The sequence below is a fragment of the Microcaecilia unicolor genome, chromosome 14, assembly GCF_901765095.1.
Source record: "Microcaecilia unicolor chromosome 14, aMicUni1.1, whole genome shotgun sequence".
Lineage (NCBI taxonomy): Eukaryota > Metazoa > Chordata > Amphibia > Gymnophiona > Siphonopidae > Microcaecilia > Microcaecilia unicolor.
In genome coordinates this window covers 45,187,599-45,200,651 of record NC_044044.1, presented here as the reverse complement: position 1 = coordinate 45,200,651, position 13,053 = coordinate 45,187,599, and the positions used below count along the sequence as shown (strand labels likewise).

Genomic DNA, 13,053 nt, shown 5'->3' with positions numbered 1-13,053 from the left:
TGTCAGCCCCGCCCGAAGATGTCAGCGGGCCGACACTCGCTGCCTGTGAAGATGGTATTAGTCAGCACAATCCAAGAGGAGTCCCTTAGGGCCAGGTACCACAGTCTTCTCCCCAAAATCTGTTCCTTTTTCAGCTTTAATATTCATGTGATATAGGCTGAGTTTTTTTTATTTTTCGTCTTCTGAAATAAACTTGCAGAACTCATAAACCTTTCATGTTGATCCCTGATCATGCCCGGAAGCAGTGGTGTATCGTATAGACGGCTGTTTTTTGGCGTCTTGGTTCAACTGAAGGAATAACGGAAAAGAGTTCAAAAGGGACCAGCAGTGAGTCCCCAAACAGCTTATCCATGGCCGCCTGGGGCCTTCTGAGCACTTGGAAATCAATTCAAGGCCTACTTTTATCTGTTGTGGCCATTGTGCCCACAGAGGATTGGCAGAGGACAGGGGCAGAGCAGATGGCCTAAGTTCTATCTAAGGTGGTCTTGGATGAAGAAGGTGACTAAAGTTGATGAACTCTGTTTGTGAATAATTGTGAGTTACCACTCTGAAGCTTTGTTGTGTGAGCTCCTGAGGCCTACTCTGAAGGGCTGCAGCCTCTCCACAAATGCTTCAGGTGCTAGTACTAAATAGTCTCTCCTCCCCTGGCTGTCAATATAACCTCTGTACCTCTCCTCCCCTTTCCCCAAAACTAGGGAAGCAAAGTATGTCTATATATTTAGCTAAGATCCAGCCTGGTGGGGAGGGTGGATATCAAATCCTGCCACAGACACAACAGGTAGCAGAATGCTATCATCATCCAAGTGCCACGGTGTCATTAAGCTGGCGATAACCTGTTTCCCTCCCATTCTGCCCCAGCTCCAGCCTGGCTCTTGAGTTCCAGTGGTCAGCTCTTCACAGTAGGGACCTTGCCACTATTTTGCTTTGTACTGCTTGTACCATACTCTTAGCTATGAATCTCCACTTGGAAAGAAATGGGATGCCCTTTAACTGGGGCCTGTGTAGCTACAGGATTACCTCAAGCTTGTCCCATCATCTCTGCAGCGGTGGGGGGGGGGGGGGGGGGTTGAGGATGGTGGAGTTCGATCCTGAAATGATAGTTTGCTGTCCTGCAGGGAATCGGCAGCTTTCCTAGGAAACAGCGTCATAGAACGGCTGTCAATGTAGCTATGACACGCTCTAAGAACTGGGGAGGGGGGATAGTTTAGCCAGTGAATAGGGGGGTCACCTGCCATGGCTGTGAACTTTATAGGAGGGGAGAGGGGGATTATATATGAATCCTATTACTCCTTTGTAATTGCTTCACAGAGTAAGGAGGCTTTGGGGGAAATTTTGAACGACACGCGCTGGTCCTCGCATGGAGATCCTTCAAAGTGTCACTTAAAATCCCCCGGCCTGATATTGAAAAACTGGTCAGTGTTTGTTTTCAGCGCTTAAATTATGCAGTTCTTATTCAGTGCCACTGGAAAAACGGGCAGAACCGATGCTCAGGCCGCAGTTATCCAGATGGTAACATAGTAACATAGTAGATGATGGCAGAAAAAGACCTGCATGGTCCATCCAGTCTGCTGAATATCACTGTATCGTTTTCCAGAGTGAACACACTTTGCCATCACTCTGCCCCGGCACGATCCATATAATGGCAGGGCAGTCTGTAGTGATTTTCAGCGGCGCTTTCTATATGGCAGACAGTTCAGTATATATAAAATACTGCCTAAGTACTAATCTGTAAATACATGTCTGTCTTGCAGAGTGTGTCTTTTTTTCATAAGTGTTGTGATACTCGGAGAGACCGAAGGTCCATCAAGTCCACTGTCCTGTTTCTAACTGTGGCCAATCTAGGTCACAAGTACCTGGCAAGATCTCAGGACAGTAAAACAGATTTTATTTTGCTTATTCTAGGAATAAGCAGTGGATTTTCCCAAGTCCATCCTAACAATGGCTTATAGACTTCTAGGAAATTATTCAAACCTTTTTTAAACCCTGCTAAGCTAACTGCTTTTACCACATTCTCTGGCAACGAATTCCAGAGTTTAATTACTCGTTGAGTGAAGAAATATTTTCGCCGATTTGTTTTAAATGTAATACTTAGTAGCTTCATTGCGTGCCCCCTAGCCCTAGTATTTTTGGAAAGAGTAAACCAGCGATTCACGTCTACCCATTCCACTCCACGGTACTTTATAGACCTCTGTCATATCTCCCCTCAGCCTTCTCTTCTCCAAGCTGAAGAGCCCTAGCCGGTTTAGCCTTTCCTCATAGGGAAGTCATCCAGTCCCTTTTATCATTCTCATCACCCTTCTCTGTGCCTTTTCAAATTCTATTTCTTTTTTGAGATGCGGGGACCAGAATTGCACACAGTATTCGAGGTGCAGCCACACCACGGAGCGATTCAAGGACATTTTTGTTTTCCATTCCTTTCTTAATAATTCCTAACATTCTATTTTCTTTCTTAAACACAGTTGCACACTGAGCAGAGGGTTTCAACATATCATCAGTGAGATCCTGTTTTTGGGCAGTGACTAGAGAATGACATTGGGACGGGGATTCGCGGTAACGATGGGGGTGGGGGGTGGGGCGGGGATGGAGACATAGCCTGTGGGGACAGGGAACAAACTTTGTCCCCTTGTCATTTTCTGTTTTGAAGCCTCTTAATGAATGTGTTTGAGTGATGCAGACATCAATATTTTGATTTTTTTTTGGAAAGATAAGCAAACATGCTGGCCACAACTAGCAAAATTTGCATGGGGGGATCTTGTACATTTCTGCTACTAGCACATCTTCTATTGCAGGAAGGACTGTGGAAGACAGGAGAGCGAGACTGAATCCTGAGATTGTTGGTGACTTCTTATTCACCCACAGATTAAAAAATCATAACAGTCCTTCACAGGGCATATTTCTCCCCCGCTAGGGCATACAAAACGGGTTGTATTTTGTAACCCTGGACGTTTTAACAGGGTGGATTAGGATTCCTCGGGGTAGTAGAAGTCCGTTATTGTTGGGGTCGGGAGGGTTGTTATTTGTGATTTATAAACAATAGTTGCACAGCATATTGTTATTGTACTTTAATAAAAAGATTTAAATATAAAAATCGTAAGTGTTCGAGGCTTCTGCAGGTGAGGACAGAGCCCGCAGGGACGGGGACGGGGACAGAACCCGCGGGGACAGGGCAGGGATGGAGACAGAACCCACGGGGATGGGGCATGGATGGGGACAAACTTTGTCCCCGTGTCATTCTCTAGCAGTGACTTCTAAATAAATAAATAGATAATGTGGAACCTTGCATCACTACTACTACTATTAAACATTTCTATAGCGCTACTAGACTTACGCAGCGCTGTACAAATTAACATGAAAAGACAGTCCCTGCTCAACAGAGCTTACAATCTAAATTGGAGATGAACAGACAGCTAGGGGGTGGGGAAATTGCAGTGGTAGGGGTGATAAGTGAGGTGCATCACGTAGCTATAGTTCGATTTCCTCTTTCCCACATGCATCGCTTTGCGTTGGCTCACATTAAACGTTATCTGCCATTTTGGAAGCCCAGTCTCCCAGCCTTATAAGGTTCTCTTGCAATTTTTCACAATCCTCTTGTGATTTCGTAACTTTGAATAACCTTGTGTTATCAGCAGATTTAATTACCTCACTAGTTAGTCCCTTCTCTAGATCATTTATAAATATTAAAAAAAAAAAAGGGGGGGGTCTATGCCTGGGCAGAGCCTGCACGGGATTCCACTTGCTACTAATCATTTCTATAGCACTATTAAACGTACACAGAACTGTACACATTATATGCAGGTACTTTCTGTGTCCCCAGAGGGCTCACAATCTAAGTTTGTACCTGAGGCAATGGAGGGTTAAGTGACACCTTTTTCAGTAGTAGCTCAAGGTGAGTGACATTCAGGTACTCTGGATATTTCTCTGTCCCAGGAGGGCTCACAATCTAAGTTGGTACCTGAGGCAATGGAGGGTTAAGTGACACCTTTTTCAGTAGTAGCTCAAGGTGAGTTACATTCAGGTACTCTGGATATTTCTCTGTCCCAGGAGGGCTCACAATCTAAGTTTGTACCTGAGGCAATGGAGGGTTAAGTGACACCTTTTTCAGTAGTAGCTCAAGGTAAGTGACATTCAGGTACTCTGGATATTTCTCTGTCCCAGGAGGGCTCACAATCTAAGTTTGTACCTGAGGCAATGGAGGGTTAAGTGACACCTTTTCAGTAGTAGCTCAAGGTGAGTGACATTCAGGTACTCTGGATATTTCTCTGTCCCAGGAGGGCTCGTAATCTAAGTTGGTACCTGAGGCAATGGAGGGTTAAGTGACACCTTTTCAGTAGTAGCTCAAGGTGAGTTACATTCAGGTACTCTGGATATTTCTCTGTCCCAGGAGGGCTCACAATCTAAGTTTGTACCTGAGGCAATGGAGGGTTAAGTGACACCTTTTTCAGTAGTAGCTCAAGGTGAGTGACATTCAGGTACTCTGGATATTTCTCTGTCCCAGGAGGGCTCGCAATCTAAGTTGGTACCTGAGGCAATGGAGGGTTAAGTGACACCTTTTTCAGTAGTAGCTCAAGGTGAGTTACATTCAGGTACTCTGGATATTTCTCTGTCCCAGGAGGGCTCACAATCTAAGTTTGTACTTGAGGCAATGGAGGGTTAAGTGACTTGCCCAAGATCACAAGGAGCAGCAGCGGGATTTGTACCGGCCACCTCTGGATTGCAAGACCGGTGCTCTGACCACTAGGTCACTCCTCCTAATTTAATTCTCTTTAAAAAAAAAAAAAAGCCTAAACTATAAAGTTTATGCCTCTGCCAGTGTAAATCCAGGACTGGATTTGGAGCCGGTTAGGAGCTCTGCAGCAGCTGCAGCTAAGGGCCGAGTTGCTTTCTTGTGTCTGTGTGCATGAGGGCCACACCGGTTTCCAGCATCTGGAGGAACCCAAGAGTCGCTTTTTAGCTTCCAGGTGCTGGATTTTGATGGCCTTTGAGCTAGTTCTCCATCCAGGGCGCAGAGGCGACCTGAAAGCGCAGACCAGTTGTCGCCCACCCCCACTCCTATCCTGCTCTGTTTTGAAGCCTGTTTTGGTAACGCTTTCGTCCGTCTCTCTCTCTTTTTTCTTTCCTCTGCTGCAGGTGACGTTTACAAAGCGGAAGTTCGGCCTGATGAAGAAGGCCTACGAGCTGAGCGTCCTGTGCGACTGTGAGATCGCACTCATTATCTTCAACCACTCGAACAAGCTGTTCCAGTACGCCAGCACAGACATGGACAAGGTGCTGCTGAAGTACACGGAATACAACGAGCCCCACGAGAGCCGGACCAACGCGGACATTATCGAGGTGAGAGGGCTGGGAGCGCGAGTCGGCAGCTCTGCGCTGACCGGTGGCTTTTTCTTGGAGCAGCAGAAGACTTGTCCCGACACGGTGCCTGCCTGAGCTTTTTTCCCTGCGGACTGGGAAGGTCATGGAGGGCACCTTTGGCCAATTCTTCTCTTTCTCCAGTAAAAGCCGGTCAAGGTCCGCCTTCTGCATGAATGCCCCAGGGTCTTTTACAACCTCAGGACTTGAATATCTGAGTCTTCAGTAGAGTGCAGAGCAGCCAAGTGTCCAGGTGTCTGGAGTGTATTTCCCATTCCATGTCCTATGTGGCCGTTCCTGATTTTACGCCCGCTTTGCATGCAGGGACTTGGCAGGGCAATCAGAACTACAGTTCCCTGTATGCACTGGGGTAAATTCAGGACGGGATTAGCCTGTTCCTAATGACATGAAGCCAGTTGGCAGCCATAATCTGAGGGTGAGTTTTGGCCACCCCTGGCTGTTGCCGTTACATCCCCCAATGCATTGTGGGGTTTCTACCCTTTGCTGCTCTCTTCTGGAAATCAGGCACTGAGGTACCCGAATGCGCCAGGATAGAGGGGTAGCAGAAGGGCCAGGACGGGAATAAAGTTTCCCCTCCAGGAACTGGGTCACTTGGCTGCTTAATAAAATTTTTGCTGCACAGCTCTAAGGGCCCAGCAGACTGAGAATTGGGAGGTGGGGGGGGGGAGGGGAGGTCAGATAGGCAGAAAGTTTACATGGTGCCAGGTTGGGAGGAGCAGGGGTTGCTGGTCTCGGTTTTTCACCTCCCATGTCTGTGCATGCTCTGTCAAACTGTTCATTGTGTGGTGCATAGAAACGTCTCAAGTTGGTGCTGAGGATATATTTGGAAAAAGGATGACATTCCCCTCCCACCCCTGTGCTTTGTACATTCGTTCTTTCATTTTGTTAGCTCCAGGGGCTGCAGCAGCTGTTAAAGTGAGCAATCTGATGGCAGTGGTGGTGGGGTGGACAGAGGATAGCTGCAGAGATTTAAACTTTCAGATTTATTTATTTAGATTTTGCTCACACCTTTTTCAGCAGTAGCTCAAGGTGAGTTAGATTCAGGTACACTGGATATTTCTCTGTCCCAGGAGGGCTCACAATCTAAGTTGGTACCTGAGGCAATGGAGGGTTAAGTGACTTGCCCAAGATCACAAGGAGCAGCAGTGGGATTTGAACCAGCTACCCCTGAACTGCAAGACTGGTGCTCTAACCACTAGGCTACTCCTCCACTAGCAACGTTCCATGTGGAAGCCTGCCCTTGCAGATCAGCAACGCGGCTGCGCAGGCTTCTGCTTCTGTGAGTCTGACGTCCTGCACATACGTGCAGGACGTAGGACTCACAGAAACAGAAGCCTGCGCAGCCGCGTTGCTGATCTGCAAGGGCAGGCTTCTGTTTCTCTGTCCCAGGAGGGCTCACAATCTAAGTTGGTACCTGAGGCAATGGAGGGTTAAGTGACTTGCCCAAGATCACAAGGAGCAGCAGTGGTGGGATTTGAACCGGCCACCTCTGGATTGCAAGACCGGTGCTCTAACCGCTAGGCCACTCCTCCACTCATAATGTGAAATTCACAGTCCTCTCGCTCCCTGTATGTCCCTGGCTTTTACCTTCTTTTGTACTGTGCTGCTTCCATTGTGCCTTTGGTGGCCACTTGCCAAATTAGTTGATGTGGTTGGGTAGCTGTGAAGCAGTGGCATAGCCAGGAGTGGGTGTAGGTTGCAGGAGCCCTGTCGGCAATGCTGCTCATCCTCGGTGTAGAAGGGGATCCCCAAGCCCCCCCCCTGCAAGTTGAAGACTCCCTCTGCCAGAAGCACCGGTGAAGTCACCGGCACACTCGCAGCTGTTGACTCTGGCGTCCCCGTGCACGCTTGGTTTGTGCGCATGGAGACGCCAGTGTTGGCGGTTAGAAGCGCTGCCGACTTCATAAGTGTTCAGGCGGCCCGAAGGGGTTCCGGTGGCGGGGCTCGGGGATCCTCGCCAGCCAAGGTAGTAATTTTTAATGTGGAAGTTGGGCAGGAGGGGTACGAGAAGGAAGTGTATGGATCTACCCATTCCACCCCTGGGCTCACTCAGAAATTCACATCTGGCTACACTGCTGGCTCTGCAGAGCTCTGATGATATGTTTATTTTATTTTTTGTGTATTTTCTTTCGTGGTCTTTCTTGTCAACTTTATCTCTCTGTATAGAAAACAGCCATTTAGGTGTTGGTAATTTTGAAGAGAAGTTTTCATGTCTAGTGTCCATGGCTTCGTTGATGTCTTCCAGCTTTTTCTAGGTCTTCCTGTCTCTCTGACAAGGAGAGTCTGAAGTATTCATCATTCGTTGTATTTTTTTTTCTTCATTTTCAGTCCAGACTAAGTGTCTCCACTCTGTCCCTCCTCCTCCTCCTCAAGCTCCTGTCGCTTTTTGAGCCTACGACAATGGCCCCACGCGAGAACCGTGCTTAACAGGGTCTTCCTGTGGCCATGAAGCTTCGTGGGAGGTACATTATAACTAGGGCTTCAGTTGCCTGCCTTCCCCTGATCCTCCATTCTGGAGTTTGTGCTTTTTCCCCGCTGACCACTCTGTCGCTCGTTCTTTTAGCAGTCCATCGACCTCCTGTTATACTGGGGAGCATTGCAGGGATCGTGGGACCCTGGCCTTGGTCTGTTGTACTGGACAGCGCTGTGGGCAGTGTGGGATGGTTAGAGGGTTGAAGCCCTTCAGTTTATTGTAATTATTGCACTGCGTGTGGAGCACCTGATGTTGGCTGTCAGTCTGACCATATGCAGGCGTATTTGGGGGTTCAATACTTTTGTTGGGGGGGAGGGGTGGAGTATAGGTTAACTATAGAGAGCAGAAATCTGAAAGCAAAAACCAAAGCCGAACTGTTGAAATGTAGTAAAAAAGATGTTAACAAGTGGGAACAGGGCCGGTTTTAGACATGCTGGGACCTAGGGTGGAAATTAAGGAGGGAGCTCCTGATTCCCCTCTCCTTCCTGCCCACCTTCACCCAATCCCCCCCCCCCCCCCCCCCCCACCTGCATAGCTACTATGCGGTTCGGGCATCTCTTACCTTTCTCCCCACCACATTCTGTCTCTTCCTCCCTTCCCCTCACCTTGCGATCTTCGTTAAAATATTTATTTCCCTTCTCGGAGGGGCCACGGCGCAGCAGCCATACTCACAAGCTGCCTCCGGCTGCCCCGAAGCTTTCGCTTTCTGCCGCGAACCGCCCAGGCAGAAACAGGAAATGGCATCAGAGCGGGCGGAGCTTGGGCAGGAAGGAAAGTTTCGGGGCAGCCGGAGGCAGCTTGTGAGGATGGTTGCACCGGGGCCCCTCCGAGATGGGAAATAATTTTTTTTTTAAAGAATTTCAAGAAGGTGAGGGGAAGGGGGGAGAAGAGGAAGGGATGCCCGGACCGCGGGGAGCCCCTGGAGCTGTGGGGCGCAGGGCTGCTGCCCTGTTTGCCCTCCCCTAATCCCAGCCCTGAGTGGGAGTCTTAAAATCATTCTGTTTTGGGTGTGCGGATCTCTTTCTTTAGTTGGGATCAATTCTCAGCTTTTGGGGTGAATTTACAAGGACCATCGGTGTAGTTTACCCCAGAGCGATCACATCTTGCCCTGGAGTGGGGGAGGGAGGGAGCAGCTGTCGTAGACATAGACATTTTGAGGTTCACATTCCCCCTCTTTAAATAACTTCATTTTGATAGTTTTCAGTTGCCTTTTTTTAATTCCTCTCTCTGTTTTTCCTCCTTCCGAGTATGAAAAAAAAAAAATCAGTGTTGACATTTGCTTGCTGTGTCACCAACCGCTGTTTATTTATAAAAGTGCTTTTTTATCAAGTGTTTAAACAGAGATTACACTTAAATGGCACAATAATTAAGCGGAGCACAGGCACGGAGAATTAGTAACAGCACTGGAAGCGGCCGAAGGGAAGAGAGAGAGAGATTGAAGAGAGATCCGGAAGCTTCTTTTGTCCATAGGCGGAGTGGATGGTGGAAGTGGCGTTCCATCAGTGGTGGATAGATGATGATTGACTTTTAGCCAAATTTGGAATGGAAGGGACTGATCTTCCAGGTACGAACCCAGGAGTTCAGGTGCCAACCTTGCCCCCCTTCCTGCTAATTCCACCCAGGGGCGTAGCCAGACAGCAGATTTTGGGTGGGCCTAGGCAAGAAGCGGGTGGGCACCAAATGTTCTCCCCCCCACCACCACCACAAAAATATCTCAGCTGTTGGGAAAATGCGTCTCTCCACCTCGGTAGTCTACAGCAGGCATGCGCTGAAAACTGAGCATGCGCAGGTGCCAGTATCGTGGAGAGCAGCATTTTCATGACCATCAGGGGGAAGTCTTCAGCTGGCAGAGCTTGGGATCCCCACCAGCTACTGGTAAACATGTGCTACTGTTGGGTGGGCCTGAGCCCTAAGGGGGTGGGCCCTGGCCCACCCAGGCCCATCTGTGGCTACGCCACTTACCAATGGATTGTGGCAGCGAAGGCTCAGAAGACGCTCTGGTCGTTTACAGAAGGACATAAGAAAGCCACGGAGAGTTGGACTCGGAGCCACTGATCCACTTCAGATCCTGTTTCGGACGGTGGCCAGTCTGGATCACTAGTACCTGGTGGCAGGTCCCAAAAAGGACGTCTGTTTCCCATAGTTAATTTTGCAGGGATGAACAGTGGCTCCCCTGTACCTGCCTAATAACCTTTTGTGGTTTTCGTCCAGGAACTTGTCCAAACCTCTTTTGAATCCCACTTTCTCTGGCAACAGATTCCACTGTTTTAATGTGCTGTGCGAAAAGAACTTTCTATTTGTTTTCTGTCTGCTGCTCATTAGTTTCTTGGACTGCCTTTTTGTTTTTGTTGTTTACGTAGTAACACTGTAGATAATGGCAGGTAAAGACCTGTATGGTCCGTCCAGCCTGCCCAACAAGATAAACTCATAGCATAAAGATTAAAGAAGCATTCCCTTTTTAACCATTCCAGCTATCTCACGATTTCATAAACTTTTCTGTCGTTTTTTTCTCCAAGCTGGCTCTCTTCACAGGGGAGGTTTTCGATAGCATTTTTTTTCGCCCTTTTCTGAACCTTTTCTAGTTCCGCTGTATCCTGTTTTAGATGCGGTGACCATCCTGTTTGCTTTTTTTTTTTTGGCCACCTGTCCCAGCATGGTGTTAAGAGGACACTCTCCCCTCTGAACCAGACCAGTACTGACCCACTGTCCCTTCTCAGCCAGTACTGACCCATCGTCCCAGCATGGTGTTTGGGGACACTCTCCTCTCTGAACCAGTACTGACCCAGTGTCCCAGCATGGTGTTAGGGGACACTCTCCCTCTGAGCCTGTACTGGCCCAATGTCCCAGCGTAGCGTTGTGGTATCCTGGTTTTGATGAAATGCGAAAGGGATAATATAACATTCTGAATTCATGTTTTTCATACTGTGGATCCCCTCCTCCCCACCTCATACCCTCTGCTTCACTCGGTTTCACATTCCCAGGTGCCCTCCTCGCTGCAGTGATCCTGCTGTTTCCTGTTCATTAGCTCACCACCATGACTTCCTGCCGGTGTCGCGCCTCACGCGCTCGCCGCGCTCTCGAGGACCTTGGCATACCTTCAGGCTTCTTCCCCGGGAGCGCGGGGTTTGTGAGTCCTTAAGGCAAAATCACCTTCCAGGTAGAAAAGAGAAAAGACTGGACCGGAACTCCGGACTGGAGTTGTACACCGGAACCCTCGGAACTGGAACGCACCGGACGGGTGCGCACTGGAGTGGGGCCCACTGGCCTGGACACGCTGGAGTGGCCCCACTGGACTGGAACATACAAGAGTGAAACCCGCTGGGCTGGAACACACACTGGAGCGGAACACACAGAACTGGAACCCCCTGGACCTAGTCTTCACCTACACTTGACTGCCTACCCCCTCGGGTTGGGCCTTCAGGTTCTGGCAGCCGGTAGGACTTACAGGAGCAGCAGGAATGAAGATCCAGGGGTGCCCCCGGGCACCTAGGCGAAGGCAAGGCAGCCAAGCAGGAACTATCCGGGTTCTGGCAGTCAGCAGGATTCAGCACAATGACTAGTAAGCTGGACCCAGGCTCATAGGGACACTGTACCCGGGCAACCCAGTCATACACAGGAACATACACAGAGCAAACTCAGGAGACTTGGAAGGCTATACACCAGCTAACAGCTAAGCTGTGCCCCAGCTAACAAGTCATGCCCTGGACCCAAACGCAGAAGACTAGCAAGGCTTGACACAGGCTACAAGCCAGCGGGGCCTAAGCTGGCTAGTCTACACTAAGAACAAACACAGTCTTGGAATCGTGGCTAGCAAGGGCGGCTAGGCTCACTCTAGGAACAAACACAATCTTGGAATAGTGGCTAGCAAGGCGGCTAGTCTAACACTAGAAACAAACACAGACTTGGAAATGGCTAGCAGGACGGCTAGCTGACACGAGGAACAAACATGGTCTAGGAAATAGCTTAGCAGGACGGCTAGCTGACACGAGGAACAAACATAGTCTTGGAAATAGCTAACCGGACAGCTAGCTGGCATGGGGAACAATCACGGGGAACTAGCAGAGCTATGCACAGGCAACAAGCCAGACGGTGCCTTAAGCTAACTAGTCAAACCTTGGAAACAAACATAGAGAACTAGTGGAGCTAAGCACAGGCAACCAGCCAGACGGTGCCTAAGCTAACTAGTCCTACCTTGGAAACAAACATAGAGAACTAGTAGAGCTATGCACAGGCAACAAGCCAGACGATGCCCTAGCTAACTAGTCATACCTTGGAAACAAACACAGAGAACTAGAAGAGCTAGGCACAGGCAACAAGCCAGACGGTGCCTAAGCTATCTAGTCAAACAAACATAAAACACTAGCAAAGCTATACACAGGCTATAAGCTACACGGTGCCTAAGCTAGCTAGTCAAACAAACATAGAACACTAGCAAAGCTATACACAGGCTATAAGCTACACGGTGCCTAAGCTAGCTAGTCAAACAAACATAGAACACTCACACAGAGCAAACACTGACACCGGGTACAGCACTCTATACTCCAGGACCTTTGCATGAGATTAGATGAGGTGAGTAGAGGTTAGATACAAAGGCCCGGACTGTAGTCTTCAGGTGACTAATAAAGCCCATCAACACCAGAGCCACAGGTGCAGCAATCACCTTGCAACCAAACAGAGGCTTGACACTCAGAGCAGGCATCCCATAGAAAGTAACAGCGGGAGCCATCTTGGATACTGGCAGAGACGAAGAGGCGGCAGCCATCTTGGAAGAGGCAAAGCCCACACAGGTGAGGTTCAGTAGGGCAATCAGCACACAGAGCCAGAGAGAACCTAAGACAGACACAGACACAGAGACAAGCAGGGGCCAGCACAGACACTGACTCCCAGAAACAGGGTAAGTCTGAAGGGTGGCACGGCCACCAACGGGACAGTATCCCTTCCTCAAGACCCCCCTCTCGGTCTCCCGGAGGTGGTCGGGTATCCAGGGGTAACTATGATGAAACTTCCTGATAGGTCTCAAAAGCCAGACATAGATCACTGGGCTGGAAGTCACAAGGAAGATCAAAACTGGCAAACTAAAATAGAACTTGTGACCAGGAAGCTCCTTCGAGTCACCACGGGGCAATCTCAGGAACATGGATGCATCAAGAGGAACATAATTCAAAAGTAACCCTCCCCTGAGGGAACCCACAATGTCCTGAACCTCTTGG

At 49.1% G+C, this 13,053-nt stretch overlaps 1 protein-coding gene across 3 annotated transcripts in view; it reads left to right on the top strand.

Annotated features, from left to right (window-relative positions):
• The window catches only part of MEF2D (myocyte enhancer factor 2D), a 184,523-nt gene that overhangs the window by 119,528 nt on the left and 51,942 nt on the right, over positions 1-13,053 (top strand). For all 3 annotated transcript variants that reach the window (XM_030187834.1, XM_030187835.1, XM_030187833.1), the window contains exon 3: positions 5,128-5,331. In XM_030187834.1, the coding sequence (XP_030043694.1) occupies positions 5,128-5,331 (204 nt within the window). The remainder of the gene's footprint in view (positions 1-5,127; positions 5,332-13,053) is intronic.